Source organism: Melospiza georgiana, chromosome 7 (genome assembly GCF_028018845.1).
Source record: "Melospiza georgiana isolate bMelGeo1 chromosome 7, bMelGeo1.pri, whole genome shotgun sequence".
NCBI lineage: Eukaryota > Metazoa > Chordata > Aves > Passeriformes > Passerellidae > Melospiza > Melospiza georgiana.
Genome location: NC_080436.1, coordinates 36,049,096 through 36,062,483, shown reverse-complemented (window position 1 = coordinate 36,062,483; position 13,388 = coordinate 36,049,096). Strand labels below are relative to the sequence as shown.

At 38.1% G+C, this 13,388-nt stretch overlaps 1 protein-coding gene across 3 annotated transcripts in view; it reads left to right on the top strand.

Annotated features, from left to right (window-relative positions):
• The window catches only part of LRP1B (LDL receptor related protein 1B), a 642,008-nt gene that overhangs the window by 414,611 nt on the left and 214,009 nt on the right, over positions 1-13,388 (top strand). For 2 of the 3 annotated variants that reach the window (XM_058028148.1, XM_058028147.1), the window contains exons 1-4: positions 1,933-2,072; positions 3,890-4,126; positions 8,599-8,779; positions 11,603-11,822. In XM_058028148.1, the coding sequence (XP_057884131.1) occupies positions 1,964-2,072; positions 3,890-4,126; positions 8,599-8,779; positions 11,603-11,822 (747 nt within the window). In that variant the 5' untranslated portion in view covers positions 1,933-1,963. Of the gene's footprint in view, positions 1-1,928; positions 2,073-3,889; positions 4,127-8,598; positions 8,780-11,602; positions 11,823-13,388 lie in introns of those variants that run through there. The other variant, XM_058028149.1, reaches the window with a different exon arrangement.

Sequence of the window (13,388 nt, the reverse complement as noted above, 5' to 3'; positions counted from 1 at the left end):
TATGTGTCTGCCCTGAAAGGTGCTGTCTAACGGAGTAGAAGGAATGCCAGACTGTGTGGGCAAGGGATGCACTCTGTCCTCAGAAAACACCAACCAACCCCAGGAACCAAAGCAGCAAATGGAAAAAGGGAGAAGTGTCAGCTCCCCCAGGGAAGCACTGCCCAGAAAATGCAGTGCAGGAGCTCATTCACAATGGGGTGACTGCACACAGCCACGGGCATGGCACGATAGCCCTTTGATTTGTTGGCCTGGCTTGGATACCATCTTTAAAAAACACCTTCCTTAGCAGTTATATATATTGTATTTGCAGGGATCCCCAACGTAGGCAGGAATGATGAAACTGACTCCATGTTCTCAGAAGGCTAATTTATTACTTTATTATACTATATTAAATTAAAGAATACTAAACTATATTATACTAAAGAATACAGAAAGGATGCTTACTCAATGCTAAAAAAATAATAATGACTTTTAGCACTGATTGGCCAAAGAGTGAAAACAACTGACACTAGAATCCAATGAAACAATCATCTGTGGGTAAGCAATCTCCAAACACATTCCACATGAGCACAACACAGGAGAAGCAAGTTACATAAGAATTGTTTTCCTTTTCTCTGAGCCTTCTTAGGAGAAAAATCCTGGGCGAAGGGATATTTTTCAGAGAATGTGAACGCCACACATTCTATCCTGGGGAAAGACTTCTTGTGACACAAACCACCTGTCTTTATGGTTTCCTTTTGTCTAACCTCTCTACATGCTGATGTAATTGCCTTGGCTTCAATGATGTGAGCTGTTTTCCCCTCACCATAGTCAGAAGCCACACGTGTGAGTTGGATCCATCTGGAATGCTAGGGGATGCTCCCACATCTGCCTGCTTAGCATCTTTAAAAAACACCTTCCTTAGCAGTTATATTTTGGGGAAAGATTTCTTGTGACACAAAACCCCTTTCCCTGTATTTTCCCTCTGTCTAACCCCTCTCCATAATGATGTAATTGCCTTGCCTTCAATGATGTGAGCTGCTTTCCTCTTGCCATAGTCAGAAGCCGCGCGTGTGAGTTGGATCCATCTGGAATGCCGCTCAGCATCTTTAAAAAACACCTTCCTTAGCAGTTATATTTTGGGGAAAGATTTCTTTTGACACAAACCCCCTTTTATTGTATTTTCCCTCTGTCTAACCTCTCCCCATGCTGATGTAATTGCCTTGCCTTCAATGATGTGAGCTGCTTTCCTCTTGCCATAGTCAGAAGCCACGCGTGTGAGGTGGATCCGTCTGGGATGCCGGGGGGATGCTCCCACATCTGCCTGCTCAGCATCTTTAAAAAACACCTTCCTTAGCAGTTATATTTTGGGGGGGAAAGATTTCTTGTGACACAAACCCCCTTTTATTGTATTTTCCCTCTGTCTAACCCCTCTCCATGCTGATGTAATTGCCTTTCTTTGAATGATGTGAGCTGTTTTCCCCTCGCCATAGTCAGAAGCCACGCGTGTGAGGTGGATCCATCTGGGATGCCGGGGGGATGCTCCCACATCTGCCTGCTCAGCATCTTTAAAAAACACCTTCCTTAGCAGTTATATTTTGGGGGGAAAGATTTCTTGTGACACAAACCCCCTTGCCCTGTTTTCTCTCTGTCTAACCTCTCCTCATGCTGATGTAATTGCCTTGCCTTCAATGATGTGAGCTGCTTTCCTCTTGCCATAGTCAGAAGCCACGCGTGTGAATCGGATCCATCTGGGATGCCGGGAGGATGCTCCCACATCTGCGTGCTCAGCATCTTTAAAAAACACCTTCCTTAGCAGTTATATTTTGGGGAAAGATTTCTTGTGACACAAACCCCCTTTTATTGTATTTTCCCTCTGTCTAACCCCTCTCCATAATGATGTAATTGCCTTGCCCTCAATGATGTGAGCTGCTTTCCTCTTGCCATAGTCAGAAGCCACGCGTGTGAGGTGGATCCATCTGGGATGCCGGGGGGATGCTCCCACATCTGCCTGCTCAGCAGCAGCCACAAAGCAAGGACCTGTCGCTGCAGGACCGGCTTCATCCTGGGGAGCGATGGCAGGTCATGCAAAAGTATGTCCTTGGGGTCACAGGCTGCCAGCCAGGAATAATCCAGGGGATGGTTCTGGGTGTTCTCTAGAAAAATCACATGGGCTGCTCTGGGGTAAAGTTTGTTTCAAGTTAAATGTGTGAGACAGAATTTTTTGTTGAAATTCAAATGTTTAATAATTCTTATCTATGTTATAGTCTCAAAAGCAGTGAATTTTACAATACTCTAACAAACTAAAAATAGAGTTATACTTTAAAATAAGGTTTTAAAGATAAACTATCTAAGTAAAAAAATAATACTTAAAATATTTCTACTTTTTACCCAATAATTACTTATAACCATTAATATAGACCTATAATAATATAAATAATAGCATTTTATTAAATTCAATTAATAGTAATTGTTATTATACTTTAATTACAATTTAATAATTGCAATACTACTTAAATTCATAACAAAGGTAAAGAAAAACCTAACTTCTATCTTACTTTATATATATTGCTATGTTCTAAAACATTAAACTCTAAGTTTTCCACTATATAATATTACACAATTTAATGTGTACCTGACACTTTGTTCACATGCTCCTTTCATTCCCTTAAAGTTATTTGATTTGGCTCAGTTCACAGGAGTGACAGGTTAAACCTGCAATGCTCAAAGAATACTAAAATTATCACAAGCTTTACATTAATCAGCCTCACTCATTGTTTATTTGCTTTTCACAGTGGAAAGGTACTTCTACAATTTCCACCCATACAATCAACTTAGAGCACAAAAGCAGAACCTTGATGTGAACAAGTCAAGGTTTTTCTCAGAATATTCTGTGAAAACAAATGTGATTTGTGCAGCTGTGGTTATACCTCAGGTTACATGTGCACAATCTGTTGGCCACCGGCCACCTACAGCCAACAGAAGTTTTGGGGAATGCCTGGTTTTTGCCTAGTTTTGATTTAGTTCAGATAAAAGACGTGCAGTTAGATACTCTGATGGATGGTGGTAGATGGATTTATTTGACCTCAGTCAAACCTGATGGAGTTTTCACTGACAATTCCATCAAAAAATTCTGAGAGCCAGCAAGAAAAATGTAGAGAGAATTTTAAGAGGTATATTGATAGCATTAAGTCTCTAAGGATAAGTATCTTTAAGGAAAGAAAATCACTTTGCTAAGCTCCAGTTTTTTGTAATCAGCTTAATTATTTAAATTGTAAAAATCTTAGGAACTTTTGATATCCGTGTTTTTTACCCCAGCTGGAAAGAACAGAGTATGTTGGTTTGTTTTATTCCTTTCAATCTTAAAGAAATTTAATCTTTTTTGTTGTTTGATTCTGAGAAACTTTGGGTGAAAAAAAGCATTTTATATATGCTGGCCTTCATGGTGTTATTAGATTTTAAGATTACTTCAGTCATGGTCTACATTACCTTGATAGATCCTAATGAATTGTAAAATTAAATGTCTACAGAGCTATAGATGTTCACTTCACAGCAGATGCAAAGTTATTCTGTGATCAACAACTGCTTTTTCAGTGTGAACTTTTACACAAAAAAAATAATTAGATGTAAGGACCTCACTGATGTAACTTGCATTTTGAATAAGCTAATGGAATTAGCTATTTTTTTCTTGGATTTGTTTTTTTTTTTTTTTTTTTTCCCATTTTTAGGGGTTTTGTTTGGTTGGTTTTTTAATCTAGATGCCTTCAGAATATATGGAAGTTTAGTTTTTGGTATAGTATAAGGCTCCTGCTCCCCAGTAATTATGCCAGTTAATTAAACAGGGACATTATGCACTGTGAAGAAGATCAGGCAGCATCAGTTGTTTATGTTTGTAATCTTTCTTTTGCAGGACCAAAGAATGAATTGTTTCTTTTTTATGGGAAGGGGCGGCCAGGAATAATCCGGGGCATGGACCTGAATACCAAAATGTCAGATGAGTACATGATCCCCATCGAGAACCTGGTCAATCCTCGTGCTCTGGACTTCCACGCTGAAACCAATTACATTTACTTTGCTGATACCACCAGTTTCCTGATTGGACGGCAGAAAATTGATGGCACAGAGAGAGAAACAATCCTCAAGGACGGTGGGTGATGCTCAGTGCTGGTGGCATTCAGAGATGCTCACTACTGAGAAGTTGAACTGACATTTGCAGATAATTTAAAGGGGTTTTTTGGGTCTCCCATGGAAAAGAGACACAAATTTGACCTTGAGCAGAATTGGAGATACATTTTTACAGCCTCCTGTTTTTTTCTTTTTTTTCCTGAGTGCAGAAATGTAAAGTTTGGTTAAGTCACTGTTGTGGATTCTTACTGTGTCCATTTAAGCTCACCACTGGTGAGTAACTCCTATTTTTCCACTGTGTCCTTCCAGAAGCTGGATATTTGTTGAGCCATCCCAAATCCTTGCAGACTTTATAAGACTTCTTCACTCCAGCCTGCATCACACTGTGGATTCTGGAGCTTATTCAAGTAGTTTGGCACAATGAGACTGTCTGTAGTGTTTGAAAACTCATTAGGAAAAAATCATTGTCTTTCCTGATGCATTTTCCATTGTGAATTTGGAAGCAACAGTTAGACCTAAACATTTATTAGAACCTTAATTAAGATGCTTGTAACATTTATTATAGCAATAAGAGAAAATGCCAGCAAGTCTTTAGTTTCCACATCTCCCACTACACTGAATCTCCTTGTTTGAGAATCATATCTCATCACACCAAATGTTGTTGTAGTGAAAAAATCTTCCAGTTTGTCAATTTATATTTTGTTTTTCTTTATGGACCCTTCTCTGAAATAGTGCTTCAGCAGGAGGTAGCAACTGCCTCACTCAGCTGCAATTCATTCTTCAGTAATTATTTTCTGGTCCTCAATCTAAGAAGAAGCATAAATATTCATCTTAGCCTTCAGAGAGCTTCATATATTTACTTGTGAATGGAAGCCCAGGACAGTGGAAGTAACTAGAATAGCATTGTTGCAGCAGAGGGATGCTCACTCCCTGTCATTCATAAGGCATGTTTTAGTGCACAATTCTGGGGAGCCATCTCCTCTGCACAGTGATATGATGCTCTCTTAGTGCAAGGTCTCTCCTCAGAGTCTGCACACTGATCCCTTCAGCAGCAGTTGCAAGGAATAGTGACAGGCTCTTTACCCTGCCCTGGTGAATGGTTAATAAAGGGCATTTGTCTCACAAAATAACAAATACTCAGCTGTCACTCTGGTAATTCTTCATTTCACTGCCAGCACGGGAATGGATAATGTACATCCCACATCTTCCATGGCTGACTTTCCTTTCCTGACTGTGCATTTCATTTGACAGGGAAGTAGTTCAAATAGGGAGCAGAGGAAGGAGCAGGAAATATGTAAATTAAAACATTGTAGAGGAGCAGCAAGGAGCATCCTGGCTGAGAGGTGTCAGACAGATTGGAGTCAGACAGTCAGGGTCAAACAGGTTGGGGTTGGCCTACTCAAACATGAATAAACTTTGTATGCCAAACCAGAAAATTGGTGATATTCCTGTGAATAATGATTAAGTGCAGTGTCTACTCTTTAGAAGTACAAGATAGCAAAAATATTAATGCAATACTGAAAGAGCTGTGGATTATCTGATGATTTATTTTTGGTGATTCTGTTTGCAAAGACAAAAAATATGTCACTGTCAGTCTCCTCTTTCCCAGGAGCTTCCATTGTTAGTTCTAACTTGGTGGAGTTTCATAACTTTAAAGTATTTTTAAAGAACATTTGTTAATGTATTTTTCATTATTTAAAAAATTAATATGGCCTCCAGCCCTAAAACCTCAGCTTTTATTCTTGTCAACCCTCACGAACTCAGCAGGGACAGATTAAATCATTCCTTGGTGGAAGGCTACTACAGAAAATCAGGTGTGTCAGGAGGTGGTGTAATATTTGCTTTGAACAGCATGCTGCTAAGAGCTTCTAGCTGTGGTAGCTGCCACTTCTCAGATTAAAAGTTGCCTTTTTTTGGTGACTATCAGTTTTTTTTTGAGAATATATACACTTGTTCAGACAGCATTGCAGCTCAGATAATTACAGTTTTGCCTACGTGAGAGCCTGATCCTACAGCTGTTGACTGGGAATTGAGATCACTGAGCACCTCACACTGCTGGAGTTTGATTTCCCATACAGTTTCAGCTGTGATTTCTGTTTCTTCACTTTGGGAAGCAAACTGCTGGGTGGTGTTGATAACAATTTGACAGCCCCCAGCACAGCCTGGCTTAGAGCTGGTGGCACAGCTGCAGCAGTGCTGTACTTCCACCAGCAACAGGAATTATAATTAACCTTTCAAACTTGCATGTAAAATCAGTCTTTTACATTAAAAATTGGAAAAAAAACCCACAGACAATTTTAATGTCTGAGTTTTTAAAAACCGCTGAATCTTTTAAATGAATCTAAATACTGCTCAGTGAATGTAACATGTACACAAGCTCAGGGTTTTTTTTTTACTTGTCTTTGTACCACTAATACTTTTTGGGGGGTTGCTGTGACCCTAAAATCCTTAAAACATTTACTTGTAAATATTAGTCAAGATGGTCAACCTATTGCTTAAACAAGGCCACAGTAAGTCTGTAAAGCTCTTTGGAAGCTGATTAGAGGGTTGGTGTAGAGAAGAATTATTTTCCAACCAGTTTTTATGCCAATCTAGCATTTGAGGCACTATTTATTACACATGGCATTGGTGAGCTTGGCCATTCTGTACCAAATCACATGTTGTGCCTGTTCCCTGTTTCATATTGAAAAGCAACATGACAAACTGCTGCCTCTAGAACTGCTTTTAAAAACCTCCCATCTACATTCAACACATTTGGAGCTCTCGTATTGGTGTTGGGAGGAAAATTCTGGTGGAAATTCCAGAATTACAAATGTTAGCTTTTCAGTCAGCAAGTGGAGAATGATCACAAGGCTTTTTAATCACCTCATCCCTTTTAAGCTGAAAGGACTTTACTGCAGAAGGACTAAATTCCTGTAGTCAAATCAACACAAGAATGGCAGAATGGCCATTGTTTTCTTCCTGTTTACTACTTGATGTGAAGCCCATTTGAAGATATAATTTAAATACATAATTTAAATACATAATTTAAATACATAATTAACCTATTTAAAGCTTTTAGTGAAATAAAAGCGAATTTTTAATTATAATTTCAGAAAACCAATGGAAGTTATCTCTATAGGGTTGCGCTGTAGAATTCTCCTAAAAAACCCTCAAACTTTCTGATATATTTAATATCTAGTTACCATGAAGGGGTTTTTTTTTTTCTTAAATTATATATTGTTTAGAATCACATTAGCCCCAAAATTCCTGCAGAAGCAAGGTAGCTCAAAGACAGAATTATATGAAGCTGAATACATGTGGAGCAAAAGTCCTGTAAATTTTAGGAGGTGTCCAGCATTCTAATCAAACAGTTTTGCTGCTGATACCAATACAGCACATATTTGGACTGGTTTGATTCCCAAAGAAGCAAAAAAATAATCAAAATATTTTCATTAAAAAGATGATCTTATTAATATAAAAATCTGATCTTATTAGTATAAAAACTGTGTTTAGCACCATATTGCCTATGTCAGACAGGATAAAAATAAAATGTGTTTGGAACAAATCAGTCAGTGTCCTCAAGTTTGATTTTACCCATGTCAGTGTTTTCTTGACTTGAGCAAAATCTGCTGAGGCCTCTCAGAGCCCAGTAGGACATTTCTTGCACAGCTCAAGTTCCTCTGTGTTGCCTGTTCTGTTCAGCAGCTTTTTGGTTTTTTGGTTTCTTTTTCCCTAGGCCTTGGGCTCCAGGTCCTTGGTTAAATTCTCTCTTCTTTTCCCTTCCATTCTTAGCACTTCTCTCAACCTCCTTGACCACTCCACGACCAAAGGCCACTCTCCTCTTTCGGGAACTTTCAATTTCCTCTGACATTTTCTTTTCAAAAGGATGTACCAAAGGCACTGAGAGATGAAAAATAAAGCTGGCAGTGTCCATCAGCCTGGGGAAGCTGGCTGAGCTGCTCCGCTGCTCTCAGACACAGTTGTTCTGTGCTTTGGGTGATTCTTGTCAGACCAGGTGGTTGCTGGGTTAGAAATTTCGTCATTCTCTTGTTTCATGTCCCAGAGAGCTCCTTCTGACACCTCTGCTTCCTTCCAGCTTCTTAAACCACAAGGAAAAATAGTTTCCCAAAAGTGATGTTCAGGTGTATCAAAATATTGATAAAAATGTTAAAACACATTTTGCAAGACTCCTGAGCTCATACAACTTTTTTTTTTATTCTTTTTTAAATTTTATTTTTCAAAAAACTTTCTCAAATTTTGTCTCACAGGATATATTGTCATCTCTATGCCCGTGACTGATTTACAAAATTTAAATTTAGTTTCTTAAGTGAACAGGGTTTAGTACTTTGGTTGGTACCAAATATCTGTAATTTGGTTTGGGCCTTCAGTAGATAAGGGAAAAAAGCAATTTTAAAAACATGACATGGATATCACAGAATAAATAGTGAATATAAGTACATATAGAACATAAATAGTATTAATCTCTTACTACTGTTCTCTCTCTCTCCACAGATCTAGATAACGTGGAAGGCATAGCAGTGGACTGGATTGGAAATAATCTCTATTGGACCAATGATGGCCACAGGAAAACCATTGCTGTTGCCAGACTGGAAAAAGCTGCTCAGAGCAGGAAAACCCTGTTGGAGGGAGACATGTCCCACCCCAGAGGAATTGTTGTTGATCCTGTCAATGGGTATGAAGCAAACTGCTTTTCCTGTAATGGTTGTCTTTGTGGCATAAACACAGGATTCAATTTGCTCAGGATGAGGTTTGTAGAGTCCTGCAGTGGTCTGTAATCCTTCAGGAGTCTGTAATATATCTGTAATTCCTGCCCAGCATTCTTGCCCTGAAGCCTTCAGAAGAATTTGTATGCCTGTCACTGTTGCATGTCTGTCCTGTTAATCTGAATGTGACTCACCTTTTTCTCAAATAAATTGAAAGTGTAAGTCCTACATGAATTTTTAATATCAAGTGAATTTTAAGATGCTCTCCTGTGTTTCTCTCTCTGTAATCTCAATTGCTGGAGCCAATTATGACCATATCCTTGTACACATTGACTTACAAAACTGAGACAGGTACTCTTCATTACTTATTAGCTTAAATTAATTTTGATAAGCTGCATAATAAAGAAAACCACATTATATTAGTGTGACATAATGGTAGGTTACTTAAAAACCACTGAAGAATGATGTAGGTTGGTAGTCTCAGTGTGGCTGGATTGATTGCTATTTTCCTATTATAGAAAATATTTACCCTCTCAGGTTTCCCCTTTTGAGCCTGTCCTTTGAGGAGTGGAAGTGGCTGTGGAAAGGCCACAATTCATTAAGGTCAGACAGTGAGGGCATAAAATGAGACCATGAGCCATAACCACACCTGCAATTACTTTGTTAAATTTTCCAGCTCAGTAAATGCATGGCACAGGAAGCAGTGTATGAAGATGTATTGCCTGAAAAGGGCCATTATATAAAACACTTCTCTAATAAAATAGCGTGTCCTTCATGATTAGGCTTCTCATGGAAGCTCTTCCTGAGGGATAGCATTTATTATGGCTTTTTAATTGTGTTTCCAAATTTTTAGTCTTGATTTAACCGGTGTTGGAGCATTAACTGCATTTTGAGATACAATTAAAGCACATGGACATAAATGCTTGTCACTGTGAGCAGGTTTAGCTCATGACAGGATAAATGGAATAAGGACAGACAAAAAGTTAATGGGGAAAAGCTCAGTAATTGCTGTTGAGAAGTCATGTAAATATTTGTAAAACATATTTTGCCTCCCAATAAAATAAGTGCCATATTGACCTCAGCCTCAGGGCATGTGCAGGGTTTATAATTCTGTGATTAAACCTAGTGCTGTTAGAGTCAAACATTCAATGGAGTTTGTAAAGCTTGTGGATCAAAAATAGACTGATGTTCTTTGCACATATTTACAAAAACATTAACAGAACTCAAAACAACCTTCTAGGGGGCAATTTGAGAGAAATGAGAAGTAAACAAAAAAGCTGCATGTGCAAATCTGCAAACTTGTGTAATGCAATTTTTCTTTTTTTTTTTTTCCAATTTCTCATAAATATCAAATTATGTTTATACATAAAAGTGCATTTAATTACTTTTTTTTGACCACTAGATTTGATATAATTTACATAGATGTGATAATAAAATATTTTTTTCTTTTACTTCAGTGTATCATTCCTTTGCAGTATTTAAATTCCAGGACTTTATTCTTCCAAGTACAGGCCAATTAAATGATTAATGGGTTAGGATCACAGAAGGTATTTCAGAAACATGAATCTGGTGAAAGAATAAGTGAGGTATATTAATAGTAATTAAAGCAGGGTGAACAAATAGGATTTAAGATTGGAAGGATGTTTTTGCTTATTAATTGAAGTCCTAGGTTTGACTAAAAGTAAACATCTGCTGTCTGGCAAATGTTTTCATTTATGGAATGATGTGACTTTATGTGATACAATCTGGGATGATTCACAGAGTGCTTACAGGTTTTTAAGTGTTTCTTCCCATTAACTCATTTCCTTAGGGAAAAACATGTTAAAAAAAAAAAAAAAAAAAAAAAAGAGAAAAAAGAAAAGTGGTTTCTTAGCATATTTTTTACCCTCTGTTTTTGTACAAGTTCAAGTTGCATATTTTAAATGGTTGAAATCACTGTTTTCAAGGGCAAATTCTGTAATAGAATACGATATTCAGAATAATTCAATAAGGAAAGGTTTATTCTTTAGTTTCCAGTAGAGAGTGGCTCATAGAATTCCTCTGAGCCAATACTTTTAGAGGAGTTAATAGATTTTTTTAAACTTTTCTAAAGTAATATTGGTGCCTTTCTTTCAGACTTTGTTTGGTTTTTTTAATCTATATTGCTGCACTATAAACCATAAAACTATGCTAAAATTGCCCACTGGCTTTTTTTCAACTAATTTTCAAAGCAACTGTTTCTAAACATTTTTGTGATGGACAAAGTACACCTTACCCTTTTTTGAGTGATTTAGCTGCTTTCATGAAGTTCACAGAATGTCAAGGTCATCCTTTAGCTCTAAAACCAGAGTGCAAATAATTATTGTGCTGCAACTTCTTTGATAGAATTAGGTGTAATAAAAAGGATATTTACATCACAAAGGCAAATTGACCTGGCCAGAACCAGCTCACTGTAAATGTGAGGTTTTTGACAAGGTCAATACAAGTAATGGTTTAAGAAAAACCAATAAATAAAGAAACCCTATAATTCTATAATTCTAGTGGGAATAAATAAGGTCTTAATTCTATTGCTTTTCTTGTCTGTTAGTTCTCTGGTATTCATGTAATTTATCACAATATGAGCAAAATAACATAAGTGTCACTTCAGCAGCATCCAGTGGTCAGGGACAGTAAATAAAGTTGCAGAAACAGCAATGGAAAGAAACATGAAAAAGTCAAAATTGCTCTGGCTCGGAGGAGCTGCTGCTAAAAGCCTGCGGTACAATTCACCTGATTAAAATGGGATGTGAATGCTCATTTCTGTAATTCCCCAGATGGATGTATTGGACAGACTGGGAGGAAGATGAAATAGATGCCAGCGTGGGGAGGATTGAGAAGGCCTGGATGGATGGCTACAGCCGGCAGGTTTTTGTCACATCAAAGATGCTCTGGCCAAATGGTTTAACTCTGGACTACCGCGCCAACGTGCTCTACTGGTGTGATGCCTATTATGATCACATTGAAAGGATCTATCTGAATGGGACTGACAGAAAGGTAAAAGGGAAATGCTGCTGGTTTGCCTCGGGCATGTTCTGTCTCTGGATTTTATTGTGTTGTGTTAAAATACTTCCCAAGGGTTTTAAAGTCTGCGGAACCCACAGCCTGTCCTGTTTCACCTCTGCTGGAACCATGGTGGCAGTCTCGAGTGAGAGGCTGAAACACAGCTTAGGGTGTTCCTCTGGCCTAAGTGACACCAAACCTGACTTTTATTTAATTTTTTTACCTATTTTTCTCATGTCTTAAAACACTTCCCAAGGGTTTTAAAGTCTGCAGAACCCACAGCCTGTCCTGTTTCACCTCTGCTGGAACCATGGTGGCAGTCTCAAGTGAGAGGCTGAAACACAGCTTAGGGTGTTCCTCTGGCCTAAGTGACGCCAAACCTGGCTTTTCTTTTATTTTTTTTAACCTATTTTTCTCATGTGGCAATGAGTTATATTTGGATTGAGCCATGAAGCTGCAAAGAGCTTTTCGGTAGAAAAACCCTTTTGTTTCTGGCTCTGCCAAAGACCAGCTTTTCCTTGAACTTTGCTGGATGGGTTTTTCTGAATCTCTGTGCTCCTTTTGAGCATTTGTGGTAATAGTCAGAGGGGCAGCACTCAGCAAATACTATTAGAGATAGAGAGAGATTGCTTTAGTTGTTACTAATGCCTTTACTAGCTGGATACAAGTCTGTGCAGACATTCTGTGAGGGTTTGTAGAAGCAACAAGCACAGAATAAGAGACTTTGACAATGGTTAAGGCTCAAACTGCAGTCTGATAATTTGGGGAAGTTTTACCATCTGCTTCATGAAATTAGTGACTGGTGAATAATAAGAAACACATGTCCACAGGTTTTGTTTTGAAGTGTGTCACAAAATGGTTATTTTTCTTTTTTCTTTTTGAAAAGTGAGTTTTCAGTAATCCTGAGATGTAACAAAAAATGCTTAACTACTTGAATTTATGTAGCTGAAAATAACTATAAGACACTTGTTTTTGATGTTTAATCATTTGTATTTAATTATAGGTTATTTTGGTTAAAATTTAACTGGATCAGTCACATCTATAATTCTTTAATACAGTAAAGATTATGGGGGATGGGGAGCTCCTTAATTCCACTAATAGCTGTCAGATTATTGACTGATTGATGAATTTGGATCAAAAGCAGTTCAGAGATGAGGAGCTTTGACTATAAGATTTCAAGCCCAAAGAGAAAATTTAAAGGGCAAAAGGGGGGGATGTTTGTCAATCACCTCAAAAGAGTATTTTAGTTGTCTTTATCTCCCTGTTCTCTTGGGTTTGTGTCTAAAAGTAAACAAGTCAGGCCGTGTGAGGAGCTTCCTTCTCTCTACAGTCAAGGCAGAAAAAAGGCTCCTGGTTCAAGCAAGGATCACAGCCAGAAGAATGAGACCAACGACTCCAAAATGAATCTGCTGGGATAAAATCACAGGATCATAGAATTGTTTATTTTGGGAAAGGTCTTAATATCTTCAAAACCAGCCCTTTACCCAGCACTGCCAAATTCACCACTAACCATGATCCTAAACCCCACTTCTAGGTCTTTCAGATCCTCCCAGGGTTAGA